General features: G+C 39.0%; 1 protein-coding gene across 1 annotated transcript in view; it reads right to left on the bottom strand.

Moving 5' to 3' along the window:
• The window catches only part of Yaf2 (YY1 associated factor 2), a 59191-nt gene that overhangs the window by 29401 nt on the left and 14583 nt on the right, over positions 1-15207 (bottom strand). The window contains 2 exon segments of the mRNA XM_050129213.1: positions 12150-12164; positions 12166-12219. Coding sequence (XP_049985170.1) covers positions 12150-12164; positions 12166-12219 — 69 coding nt within the window.

Below are 15207 nucleotides of genomic sequence, written 5' to 3'. Positions count from 1 at the left end.
GGGTTTCTTGTTTCATCTGAGCTTTTATTTTCTAATTCACTAGCTATCCAACTGTCCCCGAAGAAACATGGCCTGCTAGGTAGTAGATGACGACCTTGGATTTACAATCCTCCTATGTTTTGGAATTGTACTCACATACCACACCTAGTTTCCATGATGCTGGAGATCTAATCTAGAACTGTATAACCCAAGCATTCTACCAGCTTAACTACTTACCCAGCCTAGGAAAAAGTTTTTACATTTCTTCGTTAAATTTTTTAAAAACATTTTTATCCTTACTGTGTGGCGGGAGGAGTGTGTGCACATCATGTGTGTGCTTAAGTACAGATGTGCACGGGTTATTTGTGTGTGGAGGTTAGAGAACTCCTTTCCACAGTGGGATCATCCAGGGACCAAACTCAGTTGGCTCAGGCCTGCCTGTGCAGCAAGCACCTTTACGCACTGAATCATCTACGGACCCACATTTCTTAATTCCAGAAACAGATTTCAGTTTTAAGGTTTGCTTTTTAGCTCTTGCATTTGTTATTAACTGAAAATCTCATCATAGAGTATATAGTTCATAACATACCAACTTAAAAACTGTTTCAGGGATCAGAAGGCAGGTCAACTAGTAACACAGCAACCTCTGTTCCATCCCATGAGAAAGTGCTAGGCATAGCAAAAAACACTCATAATCTCAGTACTGGGTGTCAGACACAGGGAAATCTCCAGGGCTTGTTGGACAGTTATCTTAGCCTATCTAAGATACAAAGAGTAGGTAGACAATGCCCAAGGGATGAGATACCTAAGGTTGTCCTCTTACAGATGCATGCATGGGAACAAGCTTGTGTGTGCACACACACACGTGTGCACGCACGTACACACAAATCTTTTATAGCTTTCTTTATAATAACAATGTGTTGTCCATATTTGAAAATATTCTATGGGAAACTGAAATGACATCACATTTTCTCTTTACTGTAGTATACTATATTGTGGAATATTTAACTAACTATGCAAAGATGTATTATATTTGTTTATGCTGTTGAATAGTACTTTAACTTGTAAAGGTGTGTTACATTTGTTTAAGCTATATCTGTTTAATGATGTAAAGATGTCTCTTTAATTATGTTAAGATATGTGGCATTTATTTCACCTTGCCTGCCTAAGGCATTTCTTTGCCCTAATAAAAAGGTGAACGGACAAGAGTTAGGCAGGAGAGGGACAGGCAGGGCTAGCAGACAGACAGAATAAATAGGAGAAATCTAGGCTCAAGTAGAAGAAAGAATGAGAAAAAATAAGAAAGAGAATGAGCAAGGCACTGGGGCTAGAAGCCAGGCAGCTACTGTCAGTCAGCCAAACACAGAGGCAGCAGGGAAGTAAGATATACAGAAAGAAGAGATAAAAAGCCCTGTAGCAAAAGGTGTATAAACATTAACAGGTTAAGTTAAAAGGGCTAGCCAGAAAAGACAAGTCTAAGCTAGGCTGAGCATTCAAAACTAATAAGTTTCTGTGTCATGATTTTGAAACTGGTTAATGGCCCAAAAAAATATTTATTTATCAGTCCTGCTATTTTATGATTCAGATTCTCCAAATATTTACTATTTATGCATTTGATATGCCATGGACTAAAAATGTCTTTCATTACTGCTTATATTGAAAGCACTCCATAACTGTATCTGTTTTTCCTCAATTTCTATAGTTTACACACTATATGTTTTCATGCTCAATCTTTTTCCAAAATTTACATTTTTTACATTTATTTATTTATTGGTGGTGTGTGTACATGTATGCCATGGCACATGTACAGTGGCTAGAGGAAAACTTGGAGCAGTTGGTCCTTTTCTTCCACCATGGCCAGTGTGTACACCGAAACAATAGCCTATGTTTCACCTTTTAAAAATAAAGATTTGGGGCTAGGGAAGACTGACTCAGTAGTTAAGAGTACTACTATTCTTCCAAAGGACCTAAGTTTGGTGCCCAGCATCCATATGGTGGCTCTTAACTATCCAATTAGAGGTAGTCTGATACCTTCTTCTGACATCCAGAGATACCAGTCATGAATTGCATACAGACATAGGCAAAAAAAAATCGATCACATCTAAACAATAGAATAAACAGCTAGAAGTGAAGATTGTAGGTGTAATGATGTGCCTATAATGCTGCACTGGAGGCTGAGCAGAGGAGCAATACAACGCACAAGTTTGAACCTTGGCTGATAGTTAAGCTCACATGGTGGACATTGATAGTTTTAATGTGTACATTAGGTCTGGATTTTGTTTTCTTTAATTTTTCCTTTTCACAATTTTTCCCCTTTTGATGCTTCTACTGTGGCACAATTTAATTTATAGATCAAGTTTATTATTTATGGAATACCCACTGCTTGTTAAATAAATATGCTTAGGGGAATATACTGGTAAACAAAGCATTAGTACCATGCACATAAAGATGCCGCTCATTTCCCCATCTCATCAACACTGTAAGAAAGACTTAGGTAGGGTAACAGTGAACAAAGATTTTGTATAAAATATGACATACTAAAATTTAAACATGCCAGATGTCATGGCACATGTCTTAATTCCCAGCACAGGAGGCAAAGGCAGGCAGAGCTCTGTGAGTTTAAGGTCAGTCCTGTCTACTATAGCAGTTCCAGGTCAGCTGGGACTACATAGACAAACCCTGTCTCAAAAGTAAATAAATTAATCAATTAGATATTACCAAAAAATCGTCCCAATGAAACAATGGGAGAAAGACTACTTCAAGAGAAATGGAGCACTACACCTACCAAGCAAGGAGGAGAGTACGTTCCAGACCTAGGGAAATCAGCGGGGACAGGGTGAAGGAGAGCTGCAGGAGGCTTGAGAAGGGAAAGTAAATGGTCGTTTTCTGAAGAGACATCAAGGAGCCAGATTACATCCTGTCTTCCCATCAGACACACAAAGAAGTTACAATTTTATTCAAATGAGAATAAGAAATTAAGACGTTCTAACCAGGAAAATAACTGGATGTGATAGTATTAAAATAAAAATTACCTGGCTCCAAAAAGGAGACAGGGAGAGGAGCAGAGTAAGATCAGAGAAATCGCTGGGGATGCTCACCGCGTACCCTGGAATGTTAGCAGCGGAGGGAGTAACAATAAATAGACTATCCAGAGAGTAGGAGGGCGTGGGGTTGGGAATCTATGTGGAATTGTGAACATGTTAGGTGCGAGACAGTTACAAGTAGGATCCTAAATAAAGGTCCAGCAGCTCACAGGCCTCGCGTGTCACAAACACTATTTTACAGTCACACTTTAAGTAGATGTTCTGACTAGCAAGACCTTCTAACAATGACATTAGCACAACAGCATGCAAAGCAGTGCTTTTAACGCGACAGGCGAGGTTTGGGCCTTTACACTTTACTGTGAAAAGCATAAAAAATACACAAGCAATTAAATGTAAGTTCTTAGGGCTGGAGAGATGTCTCTGTGGCTAAGAGCACATACTCTTCTTCCTGAGGACCTGAGTTTGAGCCCCAGCTCCCACATTAGGCGACTTATACCTCCATGGCAATCGGACACTCCAACCTCTGTGGGCACTTGCATTGATGTGCATATTCTCCCCACACACACACACACACACACACACACACACACACACACAAATATACACATAATTAAAATAATAAAAATAAATCCTAAAAAAATAAAATAGATGCTCTTAAGTCCTACTATAAGTGAAATCAAAAATTAAAGAACTCAGGCACAGAATAACAACTTGTAGCTAGATAGAGTTCTAAGTTAATGAGAAGAATAACCAGGTAAGCAGAGGTTTAATCCATGAATATGAAAGAAATTATTTGAAGAAATTATCTTAGCTAGTAATATGTAATTAAACAAAGTGTAGGCTACTGACAAACTTTAATGCCTTGTGAATGAAACTGTACCATTAAATGTAGCTTTCATTTAAAGAAACACACACAAAGCAATGCCAGGTGCTAAAATGAGAAGTCTCTAAAGCCTGGCAATAGCACTTAAAGAAGTGAAAGGTGAATGACACCTGTGTGTGTTAGAATTAGTCCCCAAGCGTGGAGGGAAAGGCACAAGAGCCCCCTACCTCTAACTAAGCAGCTCTTGCTCTTGGCAGCTGACGGCTAGCAGGGGAAGGAGAATCAGTTTGCGTTAGGTCCCTGCCAGGCTGCCCACACTCCAGAGGATAGCCCCATATTGGGTTATCAGATAGACAGACAGAAAGAGAGGATATGAAGGAGGAGTTGGAGGAGAGAGGAGGTGGTGACAATGGTCATAATATACTGTATGCATGTATGAACTACTCAAAGTATAAACTTTAAAAAATGCACTAACCACATTCCAGTATTATGTTCCATTCAAAGAACTTTCCGATGAAAAGGACATAGGAAAATAGGTATAAATACAGAAGTATTTACCATCACCTGAACTTGAATGCATGGCAAACCACTTAGGAGTGTTACCTATGGACAGTTTACCATAGCTGGTCCATTAATGTCATATTCTTTCCTGTTCACTGTAGGAATTAAGCTATAAACTCTTGATAAAGTAAGAACCTTAAAACCCCTATGCTCTAATATAATGTGAAGATTTCGTTGCCTCTTAGGAGCAAGATTAATGCCTGTGGCCCTTATCTTTTACTATTTTTAATGGGATTTTTTAAAATTAAAAACTTGGGACATATCCATATTTATTACTGCTCTGGATGAGATCAAGGGCTTCTATAGATTTTTAATTTGTCATAAAGATAACTTTTTAATTAGAATTCGCAATTCTCTTAAAAAAAAAAAAAACTAATAATAGCCGGGCGATGGTGGCGCACGCCTTTAATTCCAGCACTCGGGAGGCAGAGGCAGGCGGATCTCTGTGAGTTCGAGACCAGCCTGGTCTACAGAGCAAGTTCCAGGACAGGCTCCAAAGCCACAGAGAAACCCTGTCTCGAAAAACCAAAAAAAAAAAAAAAAAAAAAAAAAAAAAAAAAAAAACCTAATAATAGTAACAACAATAATAGAGCTGGGGAGATGGTGCAGTCAGTAAAGTGAAGGCCTTGTAAGCAGGAGAACCTGAATTTGATCCCTAGGCCTACTGTGAAAAGCCTGGAGCAGAAGTGCACACCAGTAACCCAGCACCTAGAACGTGGACAGGAGAAACCTGGGTCTTGCGGGCCAGCTGGCCCAATAAGCTGGTTCAGTGAGATCCTTGAAAAACCAAGGTGGAGAGTGACTGAGGAAGGCACTCAATGTGAACTGCTGGCTTCCTGCACACACTGAGGTACATTAACAGCAGGAATAAATAAGTACTATGTACACATGGGACAGAGCTGCCAAGTTTAACTACATTTACTTAACTATAGCTACCTCGTATCACTCTATGCTTTATTTGAAAGTTAAAGGTTATACTTCACAAAATGAGATAAACAGTATTCACTAAGATTTATTCAATTTACCCTCCCCCCAGCTTTTAACTTTTAGGTAACTTTTATTCCTTTGAGGATTTTATATCTTTTAGCTCTCGTTTACCACCCATACATCTTTAATCCCAGCACCTGAGAGGCAGAGGCAGGCAGTTGTTGTGGAATTCCCCTCTGCATGCTGTGATTACCATAGATTAATTAAAAAAAAAAAAACTTCTTTAGGCCTACAGCTGGGAAGAACAGAGCTAGGCGGGGAAAACTAAATTGAATTCTGGGAGAAAGACGGCAGAGTTAAGGAGAAGTCATGTAGCCCTACCAGAGACAGACACAGGAACCTTGCTGGTAAGCCATAGTGATGTGGCGATGATACACAGACGAATGAAAATGGGTTAAATTAAGATGTAAGAGGTAGCCAATAAGAAGCTAGGGCTAATACGCCAAGCACTGATTTAATTAGTACAGTTTCTGAGTGGTTATTTCATAGTCTAGGCAGCCAGGAATGAACAATCAGCCTCTTACAACAGGCAGTGAGTTCAAGGCCACACTGGTCTACCGAGTAAGTTCTGTTATACAGAACCACCTACCCCCGCTGGAAAAAAAAAAAAAACAAACAAAAAAAATAGACTCTGCTATCTATAAGAACAGGAAATAATAGCATTATTTTTATAAGACACAATGATAGATTTGAAAGGCATTTCTCTCTCATACTATAATCCTTAATATAATCTAGAAATAGTTCATGGTTCAATTGACAACTTGAAAAGAATGTGGCCTATAGAAACCAATTTCACAGCTAGGCGGTGATGGCTCACGCCTTTAATTCCAGCACTCAGAAGGGAAGGCAGAGGCAGGTGGATCTCTGTGCTTCGAGGCCAGCATGGTCTACAGAGTGAGTTCCAGGACTGGCTCCAAAGCTACAGAGAAACCCTGTCTCTAAAAACAAAAAAAGAAAAAGAAAATAAATTAATTTCACTATCAAAATATATGATATAGGCAGTTTTACAACATAGCACTAGTTCAAAGGCAGTGGACTCTTAACAAAGGAACAATTCCACTATCCCAAAATTGTCTAACAATTTTTACAAATGAGTTCAGCTGGATGTAGTGGTAAATGCTTTTAATACCAGCACTTGGAAGGAAGAGGCAGGCAGATTTCTGTAAGTTTACAACCAGTCTGGTCTACACAGTGAGTTCCAGGACAGTCAGAACTACGTAGGGAGAACCTTTTCTCAAAAATTAAATGATAGACAGACAGATTCAACTCAGAAAAGGTGAAAATGAAATGAATTTTTGAGAACCAGAAATTCTTATAAACTGAAATATTACGCGTCAGTGTTTTGGCAAAAAACAAGTCAGGAATTCATATAAAACTCAGTAAAACTACCTTAGTCTCAGTCACCAAAAGAAGAAAAGGAACCAACAGAAAATGTCCCAAAAGGCTTAAAGAGAACTTTGGCTATGAGGTGCTAGTTAATTTCAGGGTGAAGCATGAAACTGTACCAGTTCAGACATCTAAGACTCTAGTAGGCACGTACACCATGCCAGTGACGGTAGCATACATTTGTAATCAATGCACTCAAGATGATGAAACAAGAGGATCCCATAGTAGAGGTTAGTTTAGACTGCACCCAGAGTTTGATGCAAGCTTGATACACAGTGAGACTATATCTTACATATTAAAAATATATAATAGTTTTGGAGGTACTATGGCAAATAAAGTACAATCTCTTGTCACTACAGAATTTATTCTTGTTGTTTTGTAAAAGACTAGGAAGTAAAATCACTGTTGATATGTTATTGCCTGCTTAAACCTCAAATCATGACATCGACTACTACTCTTCAGAGAATGAGTGAGTTACTGCTATAGTTTATATTTGGAAGAAAAGAGGCAAGGATAGAGAAACAGAAAGGAGAAAGGTAGATCTACCTTTATGGAAACAGGAAGTGAATCTCCTGCCCCATCTTCCTCTCTATAAAACTCTGAAGCATTTAAAGAGAGGCTGAACCAACTCAGCTCTTTTCTGGAGCTTCAAGTGCCTGCCTGCTGCTGTCTCAAAACTAGGCTAATCTACAATGATATAGCAGGGTGTTGCTTTATTTTTCTACCATAGACCAATATGGAAGATAAATGAAAATTAGAACTAAAAAGTGCAATCCTTGTAGTGTTTCTTTTTCAAAAATAAACTATAAACTTTTAGAGGGGAAAACATGCTGTCTACAAAGCTAGTTTCTCTTTCTGCTCTATTCCAAGATCTCCCTCACTTCTCAAATCCATCCATAAGTGTTCATTATCACAAGTTTGCTGTGGTGTATGACACCAGTATATACTTCATTCTTCCACTCCCTTTACCTTGCATTCCTAGCCTTCTCCATATGCTAAGCACTGAAAGCACAGGGCAGAGTGAACCCTGGGGCCGGACTACTGAGATTTAAGTATCAGTTCTGAATCTCATCTCTGCTGTCTGCTAGCTGTAAGAATGAGTGTGTAAATGCTGTAGTTGGGATATGGCTTAAGAGTGTCAGCAGAAGCTGATGGTAATGCTAACACTTGAGAAGTCAAGGGTAGAGGATCAAAATGTATTCATCTTCAACTACAAAGAATGAGGCCAAACTAGGCATGATGGCACACAACTTTAATCTCAGCACTCATGAAACAGAGGTAAGCAGATGAATGTTGAGTTCACAGGCAGCCTGGCCAACACAGAACTCAATTAGGGATACACATGAGACCCTGTATCAAAAAATTTATGACTAAAAGTAAAAGTTTAAGGTTAGTATGTATAGCTCTAGCTAGCTGGGAAACTGCCAATGTAGACCAGGCTAACCTAAAACTCAGAAATCTACCTGCCTATTCCTCCACAGTTCTGGGGTTACAAGTTTGCTAGCCCACAACGTGAACTGCTGGAGAAGGTGTGCTGACTTGATCAGAGGAGCAAAGGAAAAGAATCAGGAAGTTAAAGGACTGGTGTGCATGCCTACCAAGACACTGAGAATCACTACAAGAAAAACACCTTGTGGTTAAGGTTCCAAGACATGGGATTGTTTTCAAATGAGAATCCACAGGCAACTCATTGACTTTGACAGTCCTTCCGAGCTTGTTAAACAGATTACTTCCATCGATACTGAGCCAGGAGTGGAGGGTTAAGTCACTATTGCAGATGCTGAAGTATTTAATAAACTGACTTAATCAGTTGTTTTTTTTTTTAAAAAAAAAAAGGGGGGGTGCTGCCATGCCTGATACCCCCCCCCCGCTCTCTCTACCCCTCCCTATTTTGCAGCATAACTGTTTTGAGAGAGGGGACAAAGTGTGATGGGTCCTTCTTAGCAGGAACTTTCTCTTGGTTGCCAATAGTTCCTCAGCATCTCCTGTTTCCTCTTGGCAACAGTGTGCAAAGTCCATCAGACTTATGTGCTCACTTATCCTTGGATACTTTTAGTAGTTCCTTGGTGCACACTTCCTAGGGGCTTTGCATCCTCTGGATCATGTTCCACACAAATATAGCCTGTTTGATGAGGTGTCTACCATGCCATCTGGGCCTCAACTTCTGTTCTTCATGACCTGTGTGGCCATCGTTAAGACCCAGTCATGAAGTAGTGCAGAACCATGGCCTGATGCTATTCAATAATGTCACAACAAGAGGCCACATTCTCACTCTGACTGTGTGTTGGTTTTTGTTTTTCAACATGGGGTTTCTTTGTGTAGTCCTGGCTGTCCTGGAACTAGCACTGTAGACCAGGCTGGCCTCGAACTCACAGAGATCCACCTGCCTCTGCCTTCCAAGTGCTGGGATTAAAGGCATGTGCCACCACTGACTAGCCACATACTCTTTTATTAATGTGCCACAGAAGTTAATATTATACTGGCTAGAATTTCAATGTAACAGGATTAAAAAAAAATGTTTTCCAGAGAAAAATATAGGTCACATAGAACTTACCCAGCTAATAAATAAACGTTTCATCCACAAAAAAGTGGTAAATAAATCCACACATTTATGTAGAAAATAATTTTTTTCAATGAGTATTTTTATTAGTTATTGATTTTAGGAATCACATGAGATTATGGTAAAATTTTAACCATCGATCTCAAAAAACATCCAACAAACTTTTAAGTATTTAAAAAGGTATTTTATGTGACAGCACACAGCTGTGATCCCAGCATTTCGGAGGTTGAAGCAGGAATTTTGTGGTTTCAAGGTCAGCCTAGGCTACACAGAAGCATAATAATCACCAGCAGTGTTAAAATTTAAGGGCTGGGGCTGGAGAGATGGCTCAGCGGTTAAGAGCACTGACTGCTCTTCCAAAGGCCCTGAGTTCAATTCCCTGCAACCACATGGTGGCTCACAACCATCTGGAATGAGGTCTGGTGCCCTCTTCTGGCCTTCAGACATGCACACAGACAGAATATTGTATACATAATAAATAAATAAATAAAAAGGTTGACCTTATTTTAAAAAATAAAATAAAATTTAAGGGCTAAGCAATGTGACACAGGTAACTAAAACCACAGAAATGATTCACCTCAATCTATAGTCTAACATTAGCTACTGGAGTGCTACTATGTGCTCCTGGCCCTTTGTCAAACACATTCCATAAATTAAGACAATTCACCAAATTTCCACTCTGTCACAGAGAAAGCAGAGGTAAAACAGATGCTACCAGGAACTGGGGAGATAGCTCAGTTGGTAAAGTGCTTGCCACAAAAGTATGGGGTCCTGAGTTCAATCCTCAACACCCACACAAAAAGCCAGGCAGAGCAGCCCACACTTGTCAGTCTATTACTGGGAAGACAGACAGGAAGAGCCCTGGGGCACGCCAGTCATGCTAACCTAATCAGTGTGCCCCAAGACCCTGCGAGAGACATGGTCTCTCAATGTCAAGGTATATTAACTTTGAGAAATGACTGACAGAGATTGCCCTCTGGCCTCCACAGACCACCCACTCATGTACAACAGCACAAATGTAAAACTGCTAGCCAATAAAGACTGGTAAGGGGTAGAAGTGCTCCAGCTTTCAAGCACAGAAAGAAGAATGGGGTAATTATTCCAAAAGAATGGAAAAGTACTGGCCAAAACCTTAAACTATCCAAGTGAAAACAATGAGCAAAGTTCCAAATTGAAGAAATTAAGACTGCATGAAGAAAATGAAATGGAATTAGAACATGTCTTTAAATACCCAGAGATAAATGAAAATTTATAAAACAGCTATAGAAAAGTATATTACTCAGACTCGATGTGCTAAAAATGTCCTTAGAGGATAGTGCAAAACAAAAGAAAAACCAAAAATAAGACCGTAATCGTAGGCGACATAATTCAGTAGTAGAGTACTTCCCTAGCATGCCTCGGGTTTGGGATGGACCCCCTACCCCGTGTGTGTGTGTGTGTGTGTGTGTGTGTGTGTGTGTGTGTGTGTGTGTAGACATAGAATTCTGAATTGGAACCTATGTGTGTGGTGTATGTTTGTGTGTGTGTGTATGTATAGACACAGAATTCTGGATTGGACCTCATGTGTGTGGGGTGTGTGTGTGTGTGTGTAGACCAAGAATTTTCTGGATTGGACCTCATGTATGGTGTGTGTATAGACAAAGAATTCTAGATTGGGCCCCATGTGTGGTTTGGGGTGTGTGTGTATGTGTAGACAGAGAATTCTAACCCATAACTTAATGAAATCAGAGTGCTTCATACCAGCAGGGGTCTTAATTACAGAGAAAGACACAGAAAGGTCACTGCAGCATTCCCAAGATCATCTTCAGGTGCACCTTGAAACCAAAAGGCCCACTGAAAACTGTGTCATTTGATATGCACTGGTAGCCAGGCATGATGGGACACTTCTGTAATCCTCACACTCCAGGGGTGGAAGCAGAAGAACCAAAAAGTTCAAGGTTAGCTTCAGCTACCCAGGGAGTTTAAAGTTAGTCTAGTCTATCTAAGAGCCAGTTTCCACAACAAAGAATAAAGATAAAAATCTCTTTTTTAAAGGTGGTAGTAGGATTGGAGATGTGGCTCGATGGTTCAGAGTATGCTTGGTGTATAAAAAGTTAAGAAAGAAAAAGAGTAAGTGCTATTGACTAAAACTTAATGCCAGTCATGGTGGCACAGACTTTTAATCTCAGCACTTGAAAGACAGAGAGGTAGATCTCTGTGAGTTCCAAGTCAGCCTAGTCTATACACTGAGCACCTGTCTCAAACAAAAAAAAAAAAAAAAATCTGTTCTTACTGTTCAGAAACACTGTGCCAAAACAATCTGACCAAATTTGTATGTGTAAAAGTTTACAGTACAAGTATTTCACTAAAAGCAATAGTGTAAATGAATTCCTAAAACAATTCAACATGTAGCTTTCCTGAAAATTACTTTAGATTATGCTATTTACCTAAAACATATACTTTTTAGAAAGCTATATAAATAACACTTTATACTTATACATATATCTATTAATAGTTTGCTATATTATCCATAAAGCCTTCATAACATACAAAAAATGTCATCTAAAACAACTTCCTTTCTATTAACCTCTTAAAGAGAAGAAATTTGAGAGAAAAAAAATCTCAAGTTTGTGAAAACCAGATTACTTACCAGTAACTTGAGCTATCCTATTGGGTCTTTTCCCTCACAGATCCACCCCTTCCTTCTGTCCATCTCGAGGATCCTCGTGAAGCGCATCCACGGGAACTGAGGGCATGCAGCACAGATGCATACGTGAGAAAGCTGGGGTGGGCTTAGGAGGCTAGAGACATGCTGCAGGCACTCACTTACCTTCCTGAAATGGGATTGCAACGGTCCCTTGGTCCTCGAGCCACTCACAATAGCTTCAAAGAATGTGGATCTGTGGAGATTACCCAATAGGAGAACTCCAGTTACTGGTAAGTGATCCAGTTTTTTCTTCTCTATCAGAATAAGAAGATTTTTAAATTTTATTTGAGATTATTAACTCATGTAGTGCTATAGGAGGAACAGATGTAAACATACTACAGAGCTAAACATGTACTCACCAAAGGAAAAAATGGATTAAAAACAGTATTTGGCTGTTCAGCAAAATCAGAAATACAAGAAAAATACAGATATTTGAATTTTTAAATGTCCACTATAACAGCAGCTGTATTTTAAAAACATAAAAAATCAGCTATGAAGCTTGTATTTCATTGAACCACCATTATCATTTTGTAATACTAGTAAAACAATACACAGTTGATCAAAATCTGTCACTTCTTAGGATCATCAGGCCACCATGGTTGCTTTTATACTAAAATTTACACAGCTGTCATGATTGGAGACTTCAGATTAGAATTACTATGGGTTCCTATTAGCAAGCATAAAAGTACTATAGTCATTGAAAAATAACAAACTCTTGTTTTCTGTTGGTAGTAGTGGTTTTTGTTTTGTTTTTTTATCTTTTGGTCCTTAAGTACTTATACAAACATGTCTGTCATTGAAAGAAAAATTCTAATCAAAAGGAAGAAGAAAGGCCTGGGGAGATGGCTTAGCAGTTAGCATGCTTGCCTTACAAATATAAAGACCTGGTTTCAAACTGCATAACCCATGTAAAAAAAAAAAAAAAAAAAAAAAAAGCTAACTGTTGCTGTAGGGTGGTGCAAACCTTTAATCCCAGCACTTAGAGGCAGTGTCAGGTGGATCTCTGAGTTCAAGACCAGCTTGGTTTACACAGTCAGTTCCGAGGACACCAGGAATATAGTGAGAACCTGTCTTAGCCTTTAAAAAGCTGGCTGTGGTGGTATGCTCTTGGAGTCCTGGTGGCCAAGGAGGCAGAGACAGATGGATTCTTGGGGTTGATGGCTCGCTACCCAAGCTTACTTGGAAAGTGCCAAGCCAGTGAGAGATCCTGCCTCAGAAAGAAAAAGACTAGGGCTGGGGATTAAGCTCAGTGCTAGAATGTTTGCCTTGAGTTAGTCCTCTGCTCCAGAAGGGGAGGGAGGGAGGGAGGGAGGGAGGGAGGGAGGGAGGGAAAATGACACCTAAGGTCATGTACACAGGCAAACACAAAGGAAAGAGACCCCCAGGCAGAATTTTATCTCATCCTCAAATGTATGTAAGGGTGTCCTATTGCCTTTAACTCCACACATTCATTCTGTAACTTGCTACAGCGGTGATAGACTCAAGCCCTATACTATACTAGTAGCACTAGATACAGATGTATGTCAGTACTTTTACCATTGTACTATTGAACATCCATTCCCTACCTTCCAGATCCTTCTAATATTCCGTTTTGAAACAAGGATTCATATAGCCCAGGTTAAGCTTGAACTTCTGATATGCCTGCCTTCACCTCCAAAATGTGAGAATTATAGCTATGTACTGTGACTCCTAGTTTATGTCATGCTGAAGACTTAATCCAGGACTTCATGAATGCTCGGCAATCACTCTATCAACTGAGCTACCTATACCAGTCCACCTTTTAGATTTTGCAGCTTCATCATTCTTCATTCCATGGAAATAAACTAAAGAAACTGTATACTTTTCTCCTGTTTCATGTATAAGATTAAATAGGACTAAATAATATAAAATAATTTCTCCACAGAAACAAATTTGGAATATAAAAATCTTACATTTCAATACTGTTATGCAGTATTTAGTACAGGGTACAAATATCAAAATCTGATAGTACTTTGCTACGATTTTTACTAGATTCACATTTAATTTTAACATGCACATTTCTCTGGGTAAATTACATCATTTTCTATAAATCTAAGCCTAAAGTACAATAATTGAAAATTATTTCATTTTTAAATGACTAATCCATTCAAATTGGGTACTACAACCATGGGATATACTATATTGCCTGTTGGCATATAACCTGAGTGTCTCCCCAACCGTCTATCTTTTTCAAGCAACACCTTCATGTATTTTGTTATTGACTCAAACAGCAGGCTCCATTTTAATTTATAATATAAAGACTAGGTTTTGTTTGTTTTCAAGACAGGGTTTCTCTGTGGAGCCCTGGCTGTCCTGGAACTCTGTAGACCAGGCTGGCCTCAAACTCAGAGATGCTCTTGTCTTTGCCTCCCAAGTGCTGGGATTAAAGGCATGTGTCATCATGCTAAATTCAAGTTAGTATTTTTAAAGGTCACCCATATCAACATTTTTATGTACCTGGACTCTCCCTTACTGTCAAGTCACTTTGTACAGCATACAACACACTGAGTTTGCATGTATTCATCTAGATTACAGGAGCAATTATGTAATATGTTTTCTTAATAGAATGAGCTAGAATACATCATTCCAAATCAAATAATATCCAATTTTTATTTAAAGAAAATACTGTCTCCGTTTAGACTTAAGTCATATAAACTTAAATAATCAAATACATTTTAAAAATAAGAGGATTAAGGCATATTCAAAACATTTTGATATAACCAGAAGGGTGTCTTGCACATTGGCAGAGAAAGCACATCTTCCTGTGTTGCTGTTACTCCGTTACTGCAGTGTGTGTGGCGATGGGACTTGAACCCAGTACCTCACACATTAGGCAAGTGTTTTACCAATGAGCTCTATGCTTTCAAGCAGATTTTATTTTTAATTCTAGAGATTAGGATGCACTACTCAAAATCAGTCTGTTGGAACTCTTGTAATTATAACATGCATCAACCGAAAGTTACTCCTTAGTATTCAAAACAGAGCCAAACATTTTATCAGTAAAAGTTAGCTCACAGAATTAGACTGAATTTAAAAAAAAAAAAAGGCTAGATTAGAATGTAGTAGCTAAAATTTAGTGGTACATGCCTTTAATCTCAGCACTTAAAAGGCAGAGGCAGGCCAATCCTTGTGAGTTCAAGGCCAGCCTGGTCTACACAATGAG

The sequence above is a fragment of the Alexandromys fortis genome, unplaced genomic scaffold (assembly GCF_014885135.2).
Source record: "Alexandromys fortis isolate MF-2015 unplaced genomic scaffold, M_Fortis_MF-2015_v1.1 scaffold_28, whole genome shotgun sequence".
In the NCBI taxonomy this organism is placed as follows: domain Eukaryota; kingdom Metazoa; phylum Chordata; class Mammalia; order Rodentia; family Cricetidae; genus Alexandromys; species Alexandromys fortis.
Note: the sequence above shows the minus strand (reverse complement) of the source record. Positions and strands in the feature narration are given on the sequence as shown.